Raw genomic sequence first — 21143 nt, 5'->3', positions numbered from 1 at the left:
ATATTTCTGTTCTTGTGTGAGGACAGGGCTCCTGGTGTCCCAGAAGATCTTCAGAATCCATGCTGTGCCTTTCCAGGGCCAAGGAGGGAACAGAAAGAGCAGGGTGGCTTTGCCCTGCCTCCTGGACATTGACTCCTGTCACTCTGACTAATCAGTTCTCCAACAATGAGAACTTTGCCCCACCACACCAAGGTCCCCGCCCATATCCTTTTGATTTAAAGACCAACAGATTCTGCTTCCTGTTTCTGATACTTAGTCGTCCTCTATAACAGCAGAGACTCAGACCTGAGAGCTGATCATGTTGAATCAACTACAAAGTTGGCTGAATGCTGTGGTCTTTGTGCTTCTGCTTCTCCTCCTCCGTGTGCAGGGTGAGGCTCAATAGCTGCCAATGGGAAATGACTGAAATCAGAGCTGCCGAATTCTGCAGAATCAGAGGTTGAGCTCATGGGAGGGAAGACCAGGGAACGAAGGTGTGGGTGGGGCGATAGAAAGGATAGACTCAAGTGTGGGAAACATGTGCCTCCCAATCCTCTGGCCAAAGCACACAGATTTTGAGGGTGCTTAGCACACAGAGGGTCAGAGGTGTTTAAGATCACGCCATAATGAGGAGACAGTTCAGTGTAAGGAGCTCTGGAGAATGTTAGACAATTCAAGGAAAAGCAAGATGAAGGAATTTTTCACTCCTCAATGTATGGCTTTTACTGTAGCTCCAGATGGTCTTTGTATAAAAATGACAATAATCATAATTTCATGTGACCAAATAGCTGAGTGTGTGAACTCTTTGGCCAGAGAAATGCTATGACACCCTTCAACGGATTATAGGAAATGTTCCTGGCCCTGAGGAATAGGGAAGTTCCCACACTCACATCCCAGCTAAACTAGGAGGTCCCTTCTTTTTTGCCCCGGTAAAAGTGAGATGGGAACTTCCACAATCTGCTTGCAGCTGATTGCACAAAGCTAATCCAGATGACATCTCTCTAAACAGGTCAGGACTCCTCGGAGGCCAGCCCCATCAGAAACACACACACAGGCCAGGTCCGAGGCAGCCTTGTTCAAGTGAATGATGGCAAAGTTGGTGTCCACACCTTCCTGGGAATTCCCTTTGCCAAGCCACCTGTAGGACCACTGCGTTTTGCACCTCCTGAAGCTCCTGAACCGTGGAGTGGTGTGAGAGATGGGACCTCTCATTCAGCAATGTAAGTTCTGGACTGAGAGGACGTCTGGCCCTGGGGTGAACATTTGTTCTGAGTTCTGAGCCATGCTGAAGTCTTTCCTCCATCTCAGCTCCAGAGCAGTTTTCTCCCAGTGTGGGGAGTCCGCCATGCATTTTTCTGATGTATGTGCTAAGGTTGAGTAGAACAACTGTAGCAGCTCCTGGGTCAGAGCTTGGCACCATAGAGAGTTAGATGCAGGCACTGTAGAGAGAAATGAAGATAAAATTGATCACAACTTCAAATTAAGCCCAGTATTCTCTGCCGCAATAGGAGGGATCATGAGTTGCATGACCTATTCAGCAGAGAGCACCCCAAATCCAGTAGAATACACTTCAGGTCCTGAGAGGTGCAGCAGGATGGATACTTGTAAACCCTGACCTCACAGTCACGGTAACAACCTATAGGGCCAAGCAACATTGACCAAGGAACTAACTATATGTAACTAATTCGCTCTGAAGACAGCATAGGAAAAATATGTTTCCTGAGAGTCTGTACAGAAGACGAAAGATTTCTCACTGTCCATTGATACCTCTTGTACATGTGGAGCACAACACTCTAATATTGCGTCTAAGTTTGTTTTCTACTTGTCTAATAAAGTACCAAAAAAGCAATTTAGGGGAGGAAGTTACTATTAAAGGCACTAGATTATAAACCATCATGTTGGGGAAGTTATACTGAACGAAAATTACAGGGGCTGGTCACATCACATCCACAGCCAGGAACAGAAAGTAGAAAACGCTTGCATGCCTTGCATTGCTAAGGTCTAGGTCACTTTTCTATTCTTATACACTTCAGTGAATGTCACCGTACACAGCCAATCATTTCCATAGAGACACCAAGATGTCTCTATATATCAGACTCAGAAAAAAAAAAAACAAATACAGACCCGACCAAATTGGAGGACCCCACCACAGCTTTTGTGGAGCCTGTGGCCGTTACCTTGGTGGAAGGGACTTCAGAGGGGGAATATGTGTTAACGGGGCATCATGAAGAGCAGCTGCTGGAGGTGGCTGACGAAGATTCAGGCTCACATTTGCTTTTGACCACCATATATCTCTTGGAATATCTCTCTGTTATTTCCATCAGTTGTCTGCAAAGCCTTGAAATGATGAATCCAGAAGGCCTGAAAGATAGGAAACTGACCATGGCTCCCATCTCTATGTCTGAGGACTGCCTGTATCTCAACATCTACACACCAGCTCATGCCCATGAGGGCTCTAACCTGCCTGTGAGTGTCAGGACATGATCAGTTTGGGAGAGGGCATGCTTTTCAGATGATTAGAAGGGATAAAAGCAACCTGAGCTCCACTGTAGTGGGGACTCTGCTGAAAAGCCTCCTCCTACCGGAGCACTGAGTGGTTAAAGCTCCAGCTCTTTGATCAAAGCGGACTCATTCCACAACCTGAGCTCTGTAGGACCACTTAGGTGCTCAAGACTCAATATTGAGCTTACCTATGTCTACTTTTGGATTATGTGTTGTGTCGGTGAGAGTTTTTTAGTCTGGAGAGATAACCGTGGAGGCTCCCTTCTTTGTTCCACTATGCAGAGTCTCAGTGTTGATGACATTACTCTATACAATACCCACTAATTCAAACTGAGACACATGGTGGGGATGGGGACTAGGAATATACTGATGGGGCTACTAGAGAACCTGTCTGTGACTAAGGCCCTGAAGTCCTGAGGATTTGCATGCATTTGTGAAGCTGCAAGGAGGCCCAGAAATTTATTCTCTAGTAAGTAGTCTTGCAGAATTGGAATAGCTATGAGCTTCTTGGCATCTCTTTTGACTTCTTCAGGTGATGGTGTGGATCCATGGTGGTGGTTTGGTTGCAGGAATGGCTTCCATGTATGATGGATCCACGCTGGCAGCCATTGAGGATGTGGTGGTGATCACTATCCAGTACCGTCTGGGTGTCCTGGGCTTCTTCAGGTGAGACGAGGGCTGGTTGGGGCAATGTTAGCTGAGAAGAACTGGACAGCCCTTTGATCCTTGTCCCTTCCACTTCTTAGCACTGGAGACCAGCACGCCAGAGGCAACTGGGGCTACCTGGACCAAGTGGCCGCCCTGCGCTGGGTTCAGAATAACATTGCCCACTTTGGAGGCAACCCTGACTTTGTCACCATTTTTGGAGAGTCAGCAGGTGGTGCAAGTGTGTCTTCACTTGTTGTGTCCCCCATGTCCCAAGGACTCTTCCACAGAGCCATCATGCAGAGTGGAGTGGCCCTGTTGCCTGACCTTATCTCTGACACCCATGAGAGTGTCTACACTGTGAGTGCTCTCAACTATCATAGCCTGAGTCTGCCCCCTCCGCCTTCATCTTCTGGTACTCTTGTCTTCTGTCTCATGGGGAAAACAATGGCCATGGATAATAGTTTCTTTCTAGTAACTTTTGAAAGACCCAGGGATTAGCTTCTACTTGCCTCTACTTGATAGTAGGTGATCAAGTCATTTGACCAGCAAACTGCTCCTAGCAGCTTCCACCACTAACAAAAGTAAATGTGCATAGGCTTAGGGAGATAGCTTAGTGGGTTTATTAAGTGCTTGGAGTACAAGCCTAAGGACCTAAGTTCAAATACCCAGAACCCTCAAAAGACTGGAGATGGTTGTCTGTAAATCCAAGGTTCCTGTGCTCATGTGGGGGTTGCAGAGTCAAGACAATCCCTGGATGGTCACATGGCAGCTCAGCTAATGTAAGAGCAGAAAACAAGAGGACGCCCTGTCTCAAATAACGGGCATCTGTGTAGAAAGCAGACCTGGTCCTCTAATGTTCACATACAAACACTGGGAGACTTATATATTCTCTCACATCTGATATACAGAAGGATGGCTGGGGTTAGTAAAACTACCCTAAGGGAAAACATATGGAGGTAGAGAGGATACACCTGATGCCCGTCACCTTTGAGAAATAGGACAAAGGAAGTGATTCATATTTACACCATCTACACCCAACACACATTATAGTATGGTATCTAGGGCAATAGCATTGAATTGAAATTGTAAAAATCCTTCTCCCCACCTGTTCCCCTTCACAGACAGTGGCCAACCTGTCTGGATGTGAGACCATGAACTCAGAGGCCCTGGTGCACTGTCTGAGAGGCAAGGGCGAAGCAGAAATTCTGGTCATTAACAAGGTAAATAGAATTGTGTGCCTTGGAACATCTAGTCAGACTTTGTGTTCTTTAGTTCTGTGTACAATATGAACACCAAGATAGACTAATCTAAGTGTAGATTCTCTTCCAGAGTGAGCTGAGAACCCTGAGGCCAGTAAAAAATATGAAAGTGGTGGAGATGACTCAGTGGACATCAACATACATATTTCATTGACCTTCAGAATTGATTTTAATGCCCCTCAGGTCTTCAAGATCATCCCTGCTGTGGTAGATGGGGTATTCCTACCCAAGCATCCCCAAGAGTTGTTGGCTTCTGTGGATTTTCATCCTGTCCCCAGCATCATTGGTGTCAACAATGATGAGTTTGGTTGGATCATCCCCATGGTGAGTCTCAGTTCCAATTCTTTGGGAGATTGGAGACTCATATGTTAAACAGTCGGAACTCAATACATGTTTAATCAAAGTACATTAGCAACCACACTTAACAGGGTCTTCTATAACCCAGATCTTTGGCTCTGCTCAGACAATAAAGGAAATAACTAGAGAGAACCTGCAGGCTGTTTTGAAGAATACAGCATCACAAATGGTGAGATACCACTGGTCCTATCAAAATGGAGATGTCCCTCATATCCCTTCTCAGATAGCATCCCTTTTAACGAAGGTCAGCATATGTGTGTGATTCTGTGTGGGATGACTACAGAGCATGAATTTTTTTAACTTATGCTGTATCTCTGCCCAGGCCCCATTCTCCCCATTCCAAAGGCTTCTGCCTGACTAACCGAGAACATGCCTTAGTGCATTCATCCTGATCTCTTGGTGTAGATGCTGCCTCCTGAGTATAGTGACCTGCTAATGGAAGAGTACATGGGGGACACTGAGGACCCACAGACCCTCCAAATACAGTACACAGAGATGATGGCAGACTTCATGTTTGTGATCCCTGCACTCCAAGTAGCACATTTTCAACGTGAGTACATCTGTAGCAAGTCTTAGCAGAGCAGTTCAGAGATGTAGACCATGGGTGAGCACTGTGGAGCAGTGTGGGTATCCGGGTCTCCTTATGTCTAGTTTAGTAGAGTGACATCCAGATGCAGAGGAAAAAAATGAGTTTCTGAAAATCTAGTAACTTGGCCTAACCATCCATCTAGGAAGGCCACGAGCACTGTTTTTTCTCTGAGCTTTTCTTTATCTAGAGCTCCAGCCTGGAACTTTCTGTCCCCTTTAACATTTAACATTTATGATTCCAAGTAACTTTATATCAAGCAAACGTATTAGCAAAAATCCAGTTCATGATTAAGTCATTATTTGTCCTTACCTCCAGGTTCCCATGCTCCTGTCTACTTCTATGAATTCCAACATCAACCCAGCTACCTCAAGAATTTCAGGCCACCCTATGTGAAGGCTGACCATTCTGATGAGGTTTTTTTTGTCTTTGGGTCCTTCTTCTTTGGCATGAAACGTGAGTCTTCCTTATTCTCCTTGAGCTGACTAAGGTCGCAGATGACATCCCAGGGACTCCTGAGCTGGCAGTCCATTTGAGGAAAACTAGATTCTGGGAGAGAATAAATTCAAATGTGTACCATATCATAGACTAAAAAATAATACCACTATTAGAATCTGAACCTGTCCCAGTCTAGCCCGTGAAGGAGATGACAGCACATTGGGGCAGGAATTCCATTAGAGGATTGCATGAATGCTGAATATTGCATAGTGAAGAAGTGAGGTAAGAAATCTGATAGTTCAGGCTCTGACAGCAGATGGAATTCTGAGTGGGAATCATGAGTTGGCAGTTGTGTTTGGTGTCATGGACTTCAAGATTTATTTTTCTCATGATTCCAGTTGACCTCACTGAGGAGGAAGAGCTACTGAACAGGAGGATGATGAAGTACTGGACCAACTTTGCAAGACATGGGTAAGAACACACCTCTCTCTCAACCTTCCCGGTATGTGTTATAGCGATATTTGTGTCCCTATATAGTAATCCCTTTTGGGTGATGGTCTCTTTAGCTTTCCTGAATCTTCCATCACATGATAGATTCCTCTCCTGGATAGCACATTTATATAGATACTTTGTAGATGTCAGTTACTGGTCATCTACAGTGACCTGGCTCATGAGCCATAGTGCTCTGGTACTGGTCTTTATATCTTGCCTCTTAGATTTGATATAAAACAGGTCAAGTCGTCTTCCTTCACATGGAGCAGAAACTAGTAGGTGACACTTGTGTCCCTTTATCAGGACACCTGTTCCATCAGCCCCATTAACCACTGGCCTAATTGTTTACTGCCTGACCCAAATCGGGGGGTCAGTCTTTGGATCAGGGTGACCTCACCCTTCCCCCCATGGCTGGCATATCCACAGGAACCCCAATAGCGAGGGTCTACCCCACTGGCCCATGATGGACAATGATGAGCAGTACCTGCAGCTGGACATCCGACCTGCTGTGGGCCGAGCCCTGAAGGCCAGAAGGCTGCAGTTCTGGACCCAGACTCTGCCCCAGAAGATCCAGGAGCTAAAGAAATCTCAGCACATGCACAAAGAGCTATAGTGCCCTGTGTGAGAAATGCTGTGTAGTATTGGCTACTTCTGGGGTCACCTTGAGGCCCCCAAACTCATTGACTAACCTGGGTTGATTCTGACATTCACATAACCTCTGCACTTGTCATTAATCACGAATCCTCTGCATGTGTCTCTGCCTGCTGGGTCATCTTTGGTTAGAGCCAGTTAATGAATGCTCCCATAACAATGTGGAGTTGTTACTCTCCCAAGGCAGGCTCATCTCCTTCCACACTCCACTGGTACTGGGTCCCTTCCTCCCTTAATTTCTCATCCTCACTGTCATTTTCTCTCAGACAAAAACGCCTCTTTAAAATAAAGCAGAAGTTTGAAAAACATTGACATGGGTTCTTCAAAAGCCCCATATCGTATGGGTGAAGTGTCTCAAAATCACGAGCCCTATCTCATTAGGTTCATACTTTTGGAGACCATGAAGTCCAAGGTTAAGATGCAAACCTGTTTTCTCTATCATGATGATGACTAGCTCTCTGACCCAAATATGATACCTTGTTGTTTCACTGAGTATTGGGATATTTAATATTTATCATGACCCAGACCTCCACTACACCTCACTCTTAATAATATCACATTAGAGCCTAAGATTCAATATAAAAATGTGAATCATAGAAACTTTCAAACCCATCACATATACTTTCCCAAGTCAGTCACTGGATTTGAAGGCATCCCATGGAGTTTGTAGACTAAATGACACCTACAATCTCATTTAGCATAAATGTACATTTATCAATATTGATTTCTTTTTTCTACCCTTCTCAATATCCATCCTCATTCATCTATCCTGTCCCAAAGTAGTCAGTGGCAGTATTTATTCTGGATGTAGGTTTACATATCTACTATCTACGCCAGACAGATAGTGTGTGATGATGGGTGCACATGTGTGTGTGTACGCACACACCTATTTCTGTGCTTGCATGCACATTTGTGCATGTGTGTGGTATTATGTGTGTGCTTTTGTGTATACACATGTGAGTATGTGAGCATGCACACAATTGTATGCATGTATGTGCCTGTATGTGTGTATATGTGGGTTATTTATTTGTATATGTGTGCATGTGTTCGTGTGTGTGTGTGTGTCCAGAAAAACCAGGTTGGTTAGTTTGTGTCTGCTGAGGTTTATCTTGACTTCCAAGGGTTGTGTAACCATGGTAATGCTAACATTCGCATCATCAAACCACATCTGTGAAAATGTTTGACTCTGGGGTGAGTCCTTTTAGCAGGGTAGAGGGATCAGAAAGTCCATACATGTATGAAATAGGTTGCTGGCCCCTGTTTCACTGAGCACTTGTACATGTCTTGGGGTGTTCTCTTGCCTTCCACAGTTCCACTGCAACCCTCCAGTCGCTGTGATAATTCTCTGTCCTTGATTGTCCATGATACATGATTGTCATTCTCACCTCTTTGCTGTTACTAAACATTTTTGGCCATTCTAATAAATGACTTCTCTTTTACCTTATGTCATTAAACAAAGGGTTCAAACTATGTTCAAGCTGCTGAATTTTCTAAAAACATTTTCTCTTTTTCACTAAGAGGCCAGATCCTTTGTGCTAAAAGTGCTGATACCAGCTAGCCTCTTACCTCTGCTCAGCTTGCCCAACAAGCCAGGTTTTCCCAGTGACAAACTCCCCTTTTAAAAATCCAGTGCAAGGAAGACCAACCCCAGGACAGCATGACCTTTGGAGTCACTGTGAAGATTATTGATTGTTCATTGTGGAAACCATGGGCAGAGAAGGATACCCTCCTGGAAGGTTGGTGCCAGATTCTCCCACTGGGACCCAAGCTCATTATTGGACTCCTGCTGCCAATGATTAAGACACATCAGACTTTTCAGGTAGCACAAAAAGTCTAGTGCATGTCTTTGACCTTATAAGAACTAATACAGTCCATCTGCTATAGGCCAAGTCGTTCCTTCAGTCGGCAAGATAAGGGAAGAGAGAGCATCTGCCCAGGATAGGACTGGGAGCACACACAATTTGAAGGGACACACTGAACTGACATCATACCTTGCTGACTGGGGTATTCAGACACAGCCATGGTTGTACCATGTCAGTGGAAACATTAGGAAGAACACTGAGGAGGAAGGCCTGCTGTGTTAGGTTGTGGGGACTCTAGATTTCTGAGGGCTGGAGAGATGAAATCAGGTTTTCAGGTGGTACTGCTAGCTGTCTGAAGTAGACACCCATCCAGTTCCCTTCATGAAGTCTTCCTTAGCTGACTAGAAGCTCCTAGCCATGTACTATTTTGTGAATTCTGCCAGGGTTCTCTGGTATTCAAAAGTCATGTTCATGGCACAGTATCTCAGATTTATCATAACTCTGAGCATCCAGAGAATCCAAGCGTTGGAACTAACAGGACCTAAAAATGTTTGCCAGGTGGATAAATGACTCTGGATGTGTTTTCAGTAGGAGGTGCCACCATGCTGGCCACTATATAGAGAAGAAATGTGTAGGGGAAGGGCACTAAAAAAGTGATAGACAAAACACAGAAACATCTACATTAAAGACATCATAGTAGAGTTAATACTACAGAACATTCCATTTAAACACTATAAACTACGTGTTCTTCTTGGAAGTCCATGAAAACTTTTTATAAAATAGATTTCAAGATTGGGTGGTGGTGGCAAATACCTTTAATCCCAGCACTAGGGAGTCAGAGGTAAGTTGATCTCTGTGTTGGAGGCTAGCCTGATCTACAGATGAAGCTTCAGGATAGCCAGGGCTACACTGAGAAACCCTGTCTCAAAAAAATACATTGTGTATTAGGACACAAAGCAAGCTTTAAGAAATACCAGAATAATTGTAGTGTGAAGCGGCGGGGCTGCGTCCCGCCGCCCAGTTCCCAGCAACCGGCTAACTTTATCCGAAATAATTACACGGAAACTGTATTCTTTTAAACACTGCCTGGCCCATAGTTTTAGCCTCTTATTAGTTAATTCTCACATCTTCCTTTAACCCATATTTAGTAATCTGGGTAGCACCACGAGTTGTGGCTTACCAGGAGAGATCTTAACCTGCGTCCATCTCGGAGAGGCTCAGCATGGAGACTCACTATCGTGACTGCCTGAAGCGTCTCTCCAACTCCTGCTTCCCAGCATTCTGTTCTGTCTACTCCGCCTACCTAATTTTTTGTTCTCTTAAAGGGCCAAGGCAGTTTTTTTTATTAATAATGAAAGTAACACATAGACACTCCTCCATCACTTCCCCTTTTTCTGTTTAAACAAAAAAGAAAGGCTTTAACTTTAACATAGCAAAATTACATATAACAAAACAGTTATCAAGCAAGTATTACAGTTACAATATTTAAATCTATTTTATCTTTTATCATAACTAAGGAAAGCTATAACTATTTATTCTTTAACTCTATCAAAGACTCCAGAAGGATATAATGCTACCTAAGTAAACAAGAAATAAGTAACTTATAAAACTCTAGAAATGACAGAGACAACTCGCTGCCTGGACAGTCACCCAAAGTTTCTCTGTACCGTTGGGGCATCCATCTTTAGCCTTTAGGCCCATAGTGTCCAGCAGACTTTTTTATGAAGCAGGAAATTTTAAAGACAGTTTAGTCACTTTTTGCTATGTCCTGCAGAACGTCTCGCAGACTCTTTCATGAATCAGGAACCCCAAAAGGCCATCTCACCTTTAGGCAAGTTTAGCAGTCCTCTTTCTGTGGGTTCCTTGTGTCCAATTTATGTAACAGTCCAGGCAAGAGCAGTTTCTTGCCCAAATGGCTAACAAACTCCATAAGTAGCCTCTTTGATGCCCATCTTCCTCTCGAAGTAGATTGGTGCTGCCAGGAGCAGACGTGTCTCATTGTCATGAAAAACCCTAAGTTATTAAAACATTAAATGTCATATTTTGCAGTCTTTGAAAGATATGAAGAATGTCTATCTAACTGAAATATATCTCTACATATCTAGAAAATCTAATAACATGACTACAAGCTTAACTATTATCAATTAACAACCTATATTTTCTAATTATACATTACAGTTTTTAAAATGAACTACAATCACAATAGCTTAATCAAGATCAGAAATACATATACATATAACAAATTGTCCTTAAAATCTATACCAATGTAAATTATTCATATCTATATCATCTCCCCCTTTAAATGTAAAAGAACATTTATAAACAATATTTGGGAAAATGGGCGCAGTTTTTTTTTTTAAACTGTTTTCTGTTGAATGGGGGCGCTGTTATTTAGGTCTTTTATGGTGTAACCTGTGTGCTAGGTTTCTCTCAGTTGGCAGTTGAGTGAAGTAATTTTTTGAAGATGTTTATAGCAACCTTTTAGGAGGGCGTGGTCTATCATATCATATTGGGATAGAAGCAATCCACAGAGTCTCATCCTCTGTGAAAACAAAAGAAGAAACTCTTTTTTAAAGCATCATGTTTTTAGATCTAAATCCTGAAGTCATACCGTTAAGATGTCCATTTTGGTCTAGCCTGGCAGCCCATATAATGAAATGTCTCTCTGTACTTAGCTCCTTTACAGTCAAAAAAATCAAAGAAAACACAACAAAATATATAATCCAGACTCTCTGTGAATTTTTTATTTTTACGTGGCTTATTTTTACTTTATCATTTTACTTTTTTTAATCTATAACTATCTGTACTCTGTCTCTTTAAAGACTTTAACCTTTTTTTTTTAAGGCATTAACTTTATTTTTTATATATTTTTTTTTCTTTTAAGCCTACGTGAGCCATTTAAAGGCCTTTTATGTCTGAATCTTTTTTATTGTGAATTTGTAATTTTTTACTATCCAGGAGCATTTTTTAAAAGGTTAACCACTTTTTAAAATAATACGGTACTGCCTGTTTATAGCCAAGTCTAAACCTTAACTGCGCTGTTATCATGGTAATTACGATAGTTTTTGCCTGAGGTCAGCACAATTTAGCATGGCGGAGCAGAGCCAAAGCCACTCCTGCCTCAGAGCATGGTCTCAGAGAACCTTTTTTTCGATCCCCAGCGGGCACACAAACATCCAGTCCATAAAAGCCACTGAAATGTTTTATAGCCAGAGTTTGCACTGGCGGCACAGCGCAGGAAGCTGCATTTTAAAATGACTCAGCTTTTTTTTTTTTTTTTTTTTTTTTTGTGCCGCTATTGCGGAAACAGGAGATCTCTCTACAGCATGTCCAGGCAAACAGCAAAAAGCCGTGTTAAACTCTCTCTCTCCTTTATTTAAAGCTTTTTCAGGTTTTTACGTGGATTTGGCCCCACGTTGGGCGCCAAACTGTAGTGTGAAGCGGTGGGGCTGCGTCCCGCCGCCCAGTTCCCAGCAACCGGCTAACTTTATCCGAAATAATTACACGGAAACTGTATTCTTTTAAACACTGCCTGGCCCATAGTTTTAGCCTCTTATTAGTTAATTCTCACATCTTCCTTTAACCCATATTTAGTAATCTGGGTAGCACCACGAGTTGTGGCTTACCAGGAGAGATCTTAACCTGCGTCCATCTCGGAGAGGCTCAGCATGGAGACTCACTATCGTGACTGCCTGAAGCGTCTCTCCAACTCCTGCTTCCCAGCATTCTGTTCTGTCTACTCCGCCTACCTAATTTTTTGTTCTCTTAAAGGGCCAAGGCAGTTTTTTTTATTAATAATGAAAGTAACACATAGACACTCCTCCATCAAATAATTACATCTAGTTGAACACAGTAGAATAGAATTTTAAATCCACAGCAAGAAAAACTATAAAACTCATACACACTTGGGATTAATGACATGATACTGACTGATGAGGAAATCAAGAAGCAAATTTAAAAATCTGTAGAATCAAATGGAAAGGAAAAGACAACGGCAAACCCTTTTGGATACATTCAAGGAATCCCAAGCTCCAGTGCCTAAATCAAATGTCTACCCCTCCTCCATCTGAGGGATCATCAACACACACCTCCTTGGAGAAGCCAGAATTTCCAATTACAGATTTCTGCTCCCTGCTCTCCACCACAAAACCAGCATTTGATCTGTGAATCTGAGGATCATAAACATGGTGACTCTAGGGTGCAGGTCGGGATTGCTGGTATCAAGAATAGCTACAATTTTCTGGTTAGATACCATATACCAAAATTAAATCAACACCGGATAGTCAATTTAAATAGATCCATAACCCCTAAGGAAATAGAAGCAGTCATCAAAAGTCTCCCAACCAAAAAAAAAAAAAAAAACCAAACCCAGATGTTTTCAGGGCAGAAATCTACCAGAATTTCAAAGAAGATCAATACCAATACCCCTCAAATTGTTCCACACAATAGAAAATAAAGGGACGTTGCCAAATTCTTTTTCCGAGGCTACAGTTATCCTGATACAAAAACCACACAAAGATGCAACTAAGAAAGAGAATTACAGACTGACTTCTCGTGTGGGGCGATCTCAGAGCATGGACCTTTTTACCCATGCTCTATCTCTGCCCAGGCCCCATTCTCCCCATACCAAAGGCTGCTGCCCAACTAACCGAGATCATGCCTAACCGCATTCATCCTGATCTCTTGGTGTAGATGCTGCCTCCTGAGTGTAGTGACCTGATCATGGAAGAGTACATGGGGGACACTGAGGACCCACAGACCCTCCAAATACAGTACACAGAGATGATGGCAGACTTCATGTTTGTGATCCCTGCACTCCAAGTAGCACATTTTCAGCGTGAGTACATCTGTAACAATCTTAGCAGAGCAGTTCAGAGATGTAGACCATGGGTGAACACTGTGGAGCAGTGTGGGTATCCGGGTCTTCTAATGTCTAGTTTAGTAGAATGACATCCAGATGAAGAAGAAAAATGAGTTTCTGATAATCTATAACCATCCAGCAGGGAAGGCCATGAGCATTGTTCTGCCCTGAGCCTTTCCACAGCTAGAGCTCCAGCCTGGAACTTTCTCTTCCCTTTAACATTTATGATTCCAGGTTACTTTAGTCAATGTACCTTGTCAGCAAATATGTATTAGAAAAAATCCAGTTGATGGGCTACAAGCCACAGCTTGTCCTTACCTCCAGGTTCCCATGCTCCTGTCTACTTCTATGAATTCCAACATCAACCCAGCTTCCTCAAGAGTTTCAGGCCACCCTATGTGAAGGCTGACCATGGTGATGAGATTACTTTTGTCTTTGGGTCCTTCATCTTTGGTATAAAACGTGAGTCTTTTTTTGGCATAGAACTGGACATTTATTACTTAGAGGAGAGAGAGAGTAGGGAAAGAAAGAGGAGAGAGAGAGAGAGAGAGAGAGAGAGAGAGAGAGAGAGAGAGAGAGACAGACAGACAGAGACAGAGAGACAGAGAGAGAGGCGTGCGCATGCCAAAAGGGGACAGTAAGTCAACGTGAGTCTTTCTTACGCTCCTTGAGCTGACTAAGGTCCCAGATGACATTCCAGGGACTCCTGAGCTGGCAGTCCATTTGAGGAAAACTAGTTTCTGGGAGAGAATAAATTCAAATGTGTACCATATCATAGACTAAAAAAGTATACCAAGATTAGATTCTGGATCAGTGCCAGTCTAGCCTGTGATGGAGATGACAGCACATTGGGGCAGGAATTCCATTAGAGGATTGCATGAATGCTGAATATTGCATAGTGAAGAAGGGAGGTAAGAAATCTGATAGTTCAGGCTCTGACAGCAGATGGAATTCTGAGTGGGAATCACGAGTTGGCAGTTGTGTTTGGTGTCATGGACTTCCAGATTTATTTTTCTCATGACTCCAGTTGACCTCACTGAGGAGGAAGAACTACTGAACAGGAGGATGATGAAGTACTGGACAAACTTTGCAAGACATGGGTAAGAACATGCCTCTCTCTCAACCTTCCCTATGTGGGTTATAGGGATATGTGGGTCTCTATATAGGAATCCCTTTTGTGTCATGGTCTCTTTAGCATTCCTGAATCTTCCATCACATGATAGATTCCTCTCCTGGATAGCACATTTATATAGATACTTTGTAGGTGTCAGTTACTGGTCATCTACAGTGACCTGGCTCATGAGCCATAGTGCTCTGGTACTGGTCTTTATTTCTTGCCTCTTAGATTAGATATAAAACAGGTCAAGTAGTCTTCCCCCACATGGAACAGGAACTAGTGGGTGACACTTGTGTCCCTTTATCAGGACACCTGTCCCATCAGCTCTATTAACCACTGGCCTAATGTTCCATGGCCTTGACCCAAATCAGGGGTCAGACTTAGGATCAGAGTGACCTCACCCTTCCTTGCTGGCTGGCATATCCACAGGAACCCCAACAGCGAGGGTCTACCGTACTGGCCTGTGTTGGACCATGATGACCAGTACCTGGAGCTGATCATCCAGCCTGCTGTGGGCCGAGCCCTGAAGGCCAGAAGGCTGCAGTTCTGGACTCAGACTCTGCCCCAGAAGATCCAGGAGCTAAAGAAATCTCAGAGCATGCACAAAGAGCTATAGTGCCCTGTGTGAGGAATGGTGTGTAGCACTGGCTACTCGTGGGGTCACTTTGAGTTTTCCAAACCTTATTGAGGGATCTGGGTTGATTATATATATATATATATATATATATATATATATATATATATATATATATACACACACACACACACACACACACACATATCTTGGTTGATTCATATAACCTCTGTACTTATCTGTTCTACATTTATCATCAATCCTGTGCATGTTACTCTATCTTGCTGGGTCATCTTTGGTCAGACCAACTCAATGAACGATCCCGTAACAATGTGGATTTGTGAGCCCCAAAGTACCCATCTCTCTTTAAAATAAAGCAGAATTTTGAAAAACATTGATATGGGTTCTTCAAAAACCTTGTATCGTATGAGTGAGATGTGTCAAAATCACAGCCCAATCTCATTAGGTTCATGCTATTGGAGACCATGGTGTCCAAGGTTAAGATACAAACCTCATTGCTGTATCCTCAGGACTAGTTTTCTGATCCAAAGATGAAACCTGGTGTTTTCACTGAGTACTAGGATATTTAATATTTCTCATGACCCAGACCTCCACTAGGCCTCACTCTTAGTAACGTCACATTGGAATCTAAGTTCCAAAATAGAAATATGAATCATAGATACTTTCAAAACACATCACATAGATGTTCCCAAGTCAGTGACTGGATTTGAAAGCATCCCATGGTGTTTGTAGATTAAATGTCACCTACAGTCTCATTTAACATAATCTGTACATTGATCAATATTGATTTGTTTTTTTCTTACTATCCAACCTCATTCATCTATTCTGTCTCAAAGTAGTCAGTGGCACTATTTTATTCTTGATGTAGGATTAAATATCTATTATCTACTTCAGTCTGAGACAGTGTGTGTGTGTGTGTGTGTGTGTGTGTGAGGGGTGCACATATCTGTGTGCATGTACACACAGATGATTATGTTTGCATGAACACATACATATTTGTGCATACGTGTGTGTAGTAATTAGTGTGTGTTTTTGTGTACACACATATATGTATGTGGCCTTGCATACAATTATATGCATGTATGTGTCTGCATGTGTGTCTTTGTGGGTTGTTTGTGCAAGTGCATGTGCATGTGTGTGTCCAGAAAATCAGGTTTGTTATTTTTGTGTCTGCTGAGGTTTGTCTTGACTCCCAAGGGTCCTGTAGCCATGGTAATGCCAACATTTGCATCATCAAACCATGTTTGTGAAGATGTTTGACTCTGGGGTGAGTCCTTGTAGCTGCGTAGAGGATCATAAAATCCATACATGAATGTAAGAGACTGCTGTCCCCTGACTTACTGAGCACATGTTTTGGGGTATCCTTTGACTTCCACAGTTCTCCTGCAACCTCCCAGTCATTGTGATAAACCTTTGTCCTTGATTGTTCATAATCCATGATTTTGATTCTCACATCTTTGCTATTACTAAACATTTTGGCTATTCTAATAAAAATAAATAATAAAAATAAAATAATTCTTCTACTTTATTTCAGCATACAAAGGGATCAAACTGTTCTCAGGCTGCTGTTTCTAAAAACAGTTTTTCCTTCTTACTAAGAGGCCAGATCCTTTGTGCTAGAGATCCTGACATGTCATATTACCCCTGCTCAGCTCGCTCTACAAGTCTAACTTCCCATTTGGCAAACTCCCCCTTTTAAAATCCAGTGCAAGAAAGACCAACCCCAGGACAGCATGACCTTTGGTGTCACAGTGAAGATTATAGTTTGTCCATTCTGGACACCATGGGAAGAGAAGGATACCCTCCCGGAGGGCTGGTGCCAGATTCTCCCACTGGGGCCTGAGCTCAGTATTTAATTCCTGCTGCCAACAATTAAGACATCAGTCTATTCAGGTAACACAAAGAATGTAGTGCACGTCTTTGATCTTAGAAGAGCTGGAACAGTCCATCTGCCATAGGCAAGCTGTTTCTTCAGTCAGGAAATTGAGGGAAGAGAGAACATCTGCCCGGGACAGGACTTGGAGCACAGACAATTTGAATGGAGACACTGACTTGACATCATGTCTTGCTGACTGGTCATGGCACACATGTGTTAAATATTTATAGAAGTTGTAGGGTTAGGGATGTAGCTCAGTGGTAGAGAGCTTGCCCTGAATGTACAGGCCCCTGGGTGTGATGCCCAGCAACCTAGAAAATTAAATAAATGCAGATCATATTACATAGGCTTGCAATTTTTTCTATTCAGAGGTCTGAGCACAGGAATCACAAGTCAAAACCTGCCTGCGCTATAGAGCAATCTCCTGGGAATGCTGGATTAATTATGGTTTCTCTCCACAAGAGAAATACAAAAAATTATGAAATCCTAATTTCAGTGAGTGGCTTAATAAAGGTGGAGAAAGAGGAAAAGAAGGAAACGGATGTGGAGGAGGAAGAAAAAGAAAAGGAAAAAAGGAGGAGCACAAGGAAGAGGAGGAAAGGGTGAAGTAGAGGAAGAGATAATGAAGTTGGAAGGAGAATATGGCGGACATTTGGGGGGGTCTTGAGGGTGTTGAGAAGTAGGATTGCATAAAACACATTGTAATAACGTATGAATTTACCAAGGAATTAAAAGTTTCCAATGATCTGTGAAACAGGTCAGTGTCACAGTTCTTACCTGACACCTAGCACCAGTTCTGTCCATTGTTAGAGGAGACCGCACTTTCATTCCACAGATGCCCAGACTGTGTTTGACCAATAACTTAGGCATATTCCTAGCTCGAGCTTACATTTTATTTTTTGTTTGTTTGTTTTTTTGTTTTTTTGTGAACGCTCAAGCTACCCTAGCATATATACTTTTTTATTTTTTTATTTTATTTTTTTTAAATTACTGCCTCCTCCCCGCCTCCCATTTACCTCCCCCTCCCCACCTCCACTCCCCCTCCTTCTCCTGTCCAAAGAGCAGTAAGGGTTCTTTGCCCTGTGGGAAGTCCAAGGTCCTCCCACATCCATCAAGGTCTAGGATGGTGAGCATCCAAACAGGCTAGGCCTCCCCAAAGCCAGTATATGTAGTAGGATCTAAATCCAGTGCCATTGTCCTTGGCTTCTCAGCTGCCCTCAATGTCCGCCATGTTTAGGGAGTCCAGTTTTATCCCGTGCTTTTTCAGTCCCAGTCCAGCTGGCCTTGGTGAGTCGAGCTTACATTTTAAATTAACCCATTTTTACACATATATAATCTATCTATCTATCTATCTATCTATCTATCTATCTATCTATCTCCCCACAGTAAGCTGTGGCTTACTGGTAAGGTTCTTGCATTTTTCTCCTTTAGCAGCTACATGATGTCTCCTTCAACTCTGCCACCTCTCTTGAATCTCTGTTCAGAATTACTGCCTAGCTTTACTTTGCTAAGCCAAAACAGCATTATTCATTAACCAATAAAAGCAACATCCCATATCAATATACTCTGTAGACACTTTGGGGTAATTGTTTCATTGGTAATGTTTGACTATCAAATTTCCATATCAATTTCTTGCCAATCACCAAGTTTTTTTTTATATCTACAAATTATTTATGAAACTTCTGTTAGGGATGTCCCTGCTTCTGTAATGAAAGGATCCAGACATGTGAGTGAGTGGCCCGTGGCCGCTGGGTCCCAGGGAACTGAGTACAGGCCCCCTCCAACTCCCTAAGCTTTTCTGGCCATCCAGCGGGGTGTTTCCTGGCTGCTGGCTCTCTTTAGCACATTCCAGCCTTTCCCAAGAGCCTCTTTTCATCTGCGACGTCCTTGGATCCCCCAACTCAGCCTGCTCCGGGACTGAGAGGTTGGGGAGCCAGTGGGAATGTCCTTGCCACTGGAGCTTCTTTGTACCGCCTCACCCTGCATCCCAAGCCTGCCTTTTTGTCTGTGAGGTCCTTGGAGCCAGGCAAGAGGTCCCTGCTCCTGTGCTGAGAGGATCCAGACAGGAAGAGATGGGCTGGTGCCAATGCAAGAATTCCTCCAACAACCTGAAAAGCAACATGATAACACCAGAATCCAGCGAACAGGAAACTGAAAGACTCAAACACCCTAACCAAGAAAAAGTAGAAGAAATCAACTTTAAACATATCCTTATGGAAAAAAAATCAAGACCCTTAAACAGGAAGTGAAAAACTCCTTTAAAGAAATAGAAGAGAAGTCAAACAAAAAGTTAGAAGAAATTAATAAATCCCTCAAAGATACCCAAGAAAATGAAGAAAAAGCAATCAAACAGGTAAAGGAAATAATTCAAGACTTGAAAACCAAAATGGAGGTAATGAAAAAAAATACCAACAGAGAGATGGCTGGAAATGGAAAATCTGGGTAAACAAACAGGAACTACAGAGACAAGTATAACCAACAGAATAGAAGAGAAAGAAGAAAATATCTCAGGTGCTGAGGATACAATAGAGGAAATAGACTCACTGATCAAAGAAAGCAGCAAATCCAATAAATTCTTAACTCAAAACATCCAGGAAATCTGGGACACCATGAAAAGACCAAACCTAAGAATAATAGGGGTAGAAGAAGGAGAAGAATCACAGCTCAAAGGCCCAGAAAATATATTCAACAAAATTATAGAAGAAAACTTTCCCAACCTAAAGAAAGATATTCCTATGAAGGTACAAGAAGCATACCGAACACCATTTAGACTGGATCAAAAAAAATCCCCTTGCTATATAATAATCAAAACACAAAACATACAGAATAAAGAAAAAATACTGAGAGCTGCAAAGGAAAAAAAGGTCAAGTAACATATAAAGGTAAACCTATCAGAATTACACCTGACTTCTTAATGGAAACCATGAAAGCCAGAAGGTCTTGGATAGATGGGCTTCAGACACTAAGAGACCATGGATACAAACCCAGACTACTATACCCAGCAACTTTTCTCTCACCATCAATGGACAAAACAAGATATTCCAGGACAAAAACAGATTTAAACAATACATAGCCACAAACCCAGCCTTACAGAAAGTATTAGAAAGAAAACCTCAATCCAAGGAAGCCAACAAACACCCACAATAGCACAAACATATGACAACCCTCCACCAACACAACTCAAAGAAGAAAAAAACACAAACACTACCACCAAAAAAAAGATAACCAGAGTTAACAACCACTGGTCATTAATATCACTTAATATCAAGGGACTCAATTCACCTGTAAAAAGGCACAGGTTAAGAGAATGAATAAAAAACAGGATCTATAATCAGATGGTCAGGAGCAGAGGCACTGATGGGACATTTCCCTTCTCTGTGTCTGTGTCTAGACTGTGGCTGCTGAGGACCCTAGAATAACAATGAAGCTATTAACTATTATTCATGGAATCATTGGCATCTTACAACCCACCACTTAGGTCAGAGAATTACCCAGGTGCCCAAGAAAGGTTATGGAGAGTATCCTGGACCAAAACAGAACTAGAACCCTCCAGCCTCCCAGCACCAAGCTGAAATGAGAGGACAGGATCCTTCAACGAGTCTGACCTTGGGCAAAGGTACAAGATAGATTCTCAAATAAGGAGAATGTGGTGTAGGCCTGCCTCAAGTCTTCAGGTCCTTACAGAAGCTGAGCCAAGAGAGTACCAGTCAGAGAGTGTGTGTTCAAACCTTGATGCCTCTTATTCCTAGACATTCTCTTGTGAATTCTGAGAAATTCATGCCACTCCTAGTAGTCACAGCCACTCTAAGGAAGCCATACTTCCCTCAGCCTGAGACCCTTGTCTGTAGTTTCGTGAGTTCTAATTGATGCTCACTGAGCATTATAGGCAAGAAGGTCTAACCTGCTTCTACATGGCTCCTCTTCTGAACAGCCTTGGTTCAGGTACCTGGATTCTGAACCTCAGAGAACTTTATAAGAAG

The 21143-nt window shown here is 42.6% G+C and overlaps 1 protein-coding gene across 4 annotated transcripts; it reads left to right on the top strand.

Annotated features, from left to right (window-relative positions):
* Positions 1–226: 226 nt before the first annotated feature.
* On the top strand, positions 227–15365 carry LOC119801814 (acylcarnitine hydrolase-like). 4 transcript variants are annotated; one of them, XM_038312487.1, is made up of 12 exons: positions 227–371; positions 989–1199; positions 2304–2445; positions 3014–3147; positions 3228–3486; positions 4251–4349; positions 4572–4712; positions 4834–4914; positions 13407–13551; positions 13900–14037; positions 14603–14675; positions 15122–15365. In XM_038312487.1, exons 1-12 carry the CDS (start codon positions 299–301, stop codon positions 15306–15308), a joined length of 1683 nt encoding a protein of 560 aa, XP_038168415.1. In that variant the 5' UTR covers positions 227–298; the 3' UTR covers positions 15309–15365. The 4 variants fall into 4 exon arrangements, with proteins under 4 accessions (XP_038168415.1, XP_038168412.1, XP_038168413.1 ...); XM_038312484.1 differs by lacking the exon at positions 13407–13551 and adding an exon at positions 5151–5295 and having other exon boundaries at positions 4801–4914; XM_038312485.2 differs by lacking the exons at positions 13407–13551; positions 13900–14037; positions 14603–14675; positions 15122–15365 and adding exons at positions 5151–5295; positions 5650–5787; positions 6168–6240; positions 6688–7012.
* The last annotated feature ends 5778 nt before the right edge of the window (positions 15366–21143 follow it).

This window comes from Arvicola amphibius, chromosome 15, assembly GCF_903992535.2.
Source record: "Arvicola amphibius chromosome 15, mArvAmp1.2, whole genome shotgun sequence".
NCBI lineage: Eukaryota > Metazoa > Chordata > Mammalia > Rodentia > Cricetidae > Arvicola > Arvicola amphibius.
The sequence above is the reverse complement of the archived record's forward strand: the minus strand, read 5'-3'. Positions and strand labels throughout refer to the sequence as shown.

Bases quoted from the DNA above. Each gene is read 5' to 3' on its own strand.
- LOC119801814 (XM_038312484.1), top strand. From the start codon at position 299: ATGTTGAATCAACTACAAAGTTGGCTGAATGCTGTGGTCTTTGTGCTT. The intron at 3,148-3,227 runs GTGAGACGAGGG...TCCACTTCTTAG, and splicing joins GGTGTCCTGGGCTTCTTCAG to CACTGGAGACCAGCACGCCA. The intron at 4,350-4,571 runs GTAAATAGAATT...AATGCCCCTCAG, and splicing joins AAATTCTGGTCATTAACAAG to GTCTTCAAGATCATCCCTGC.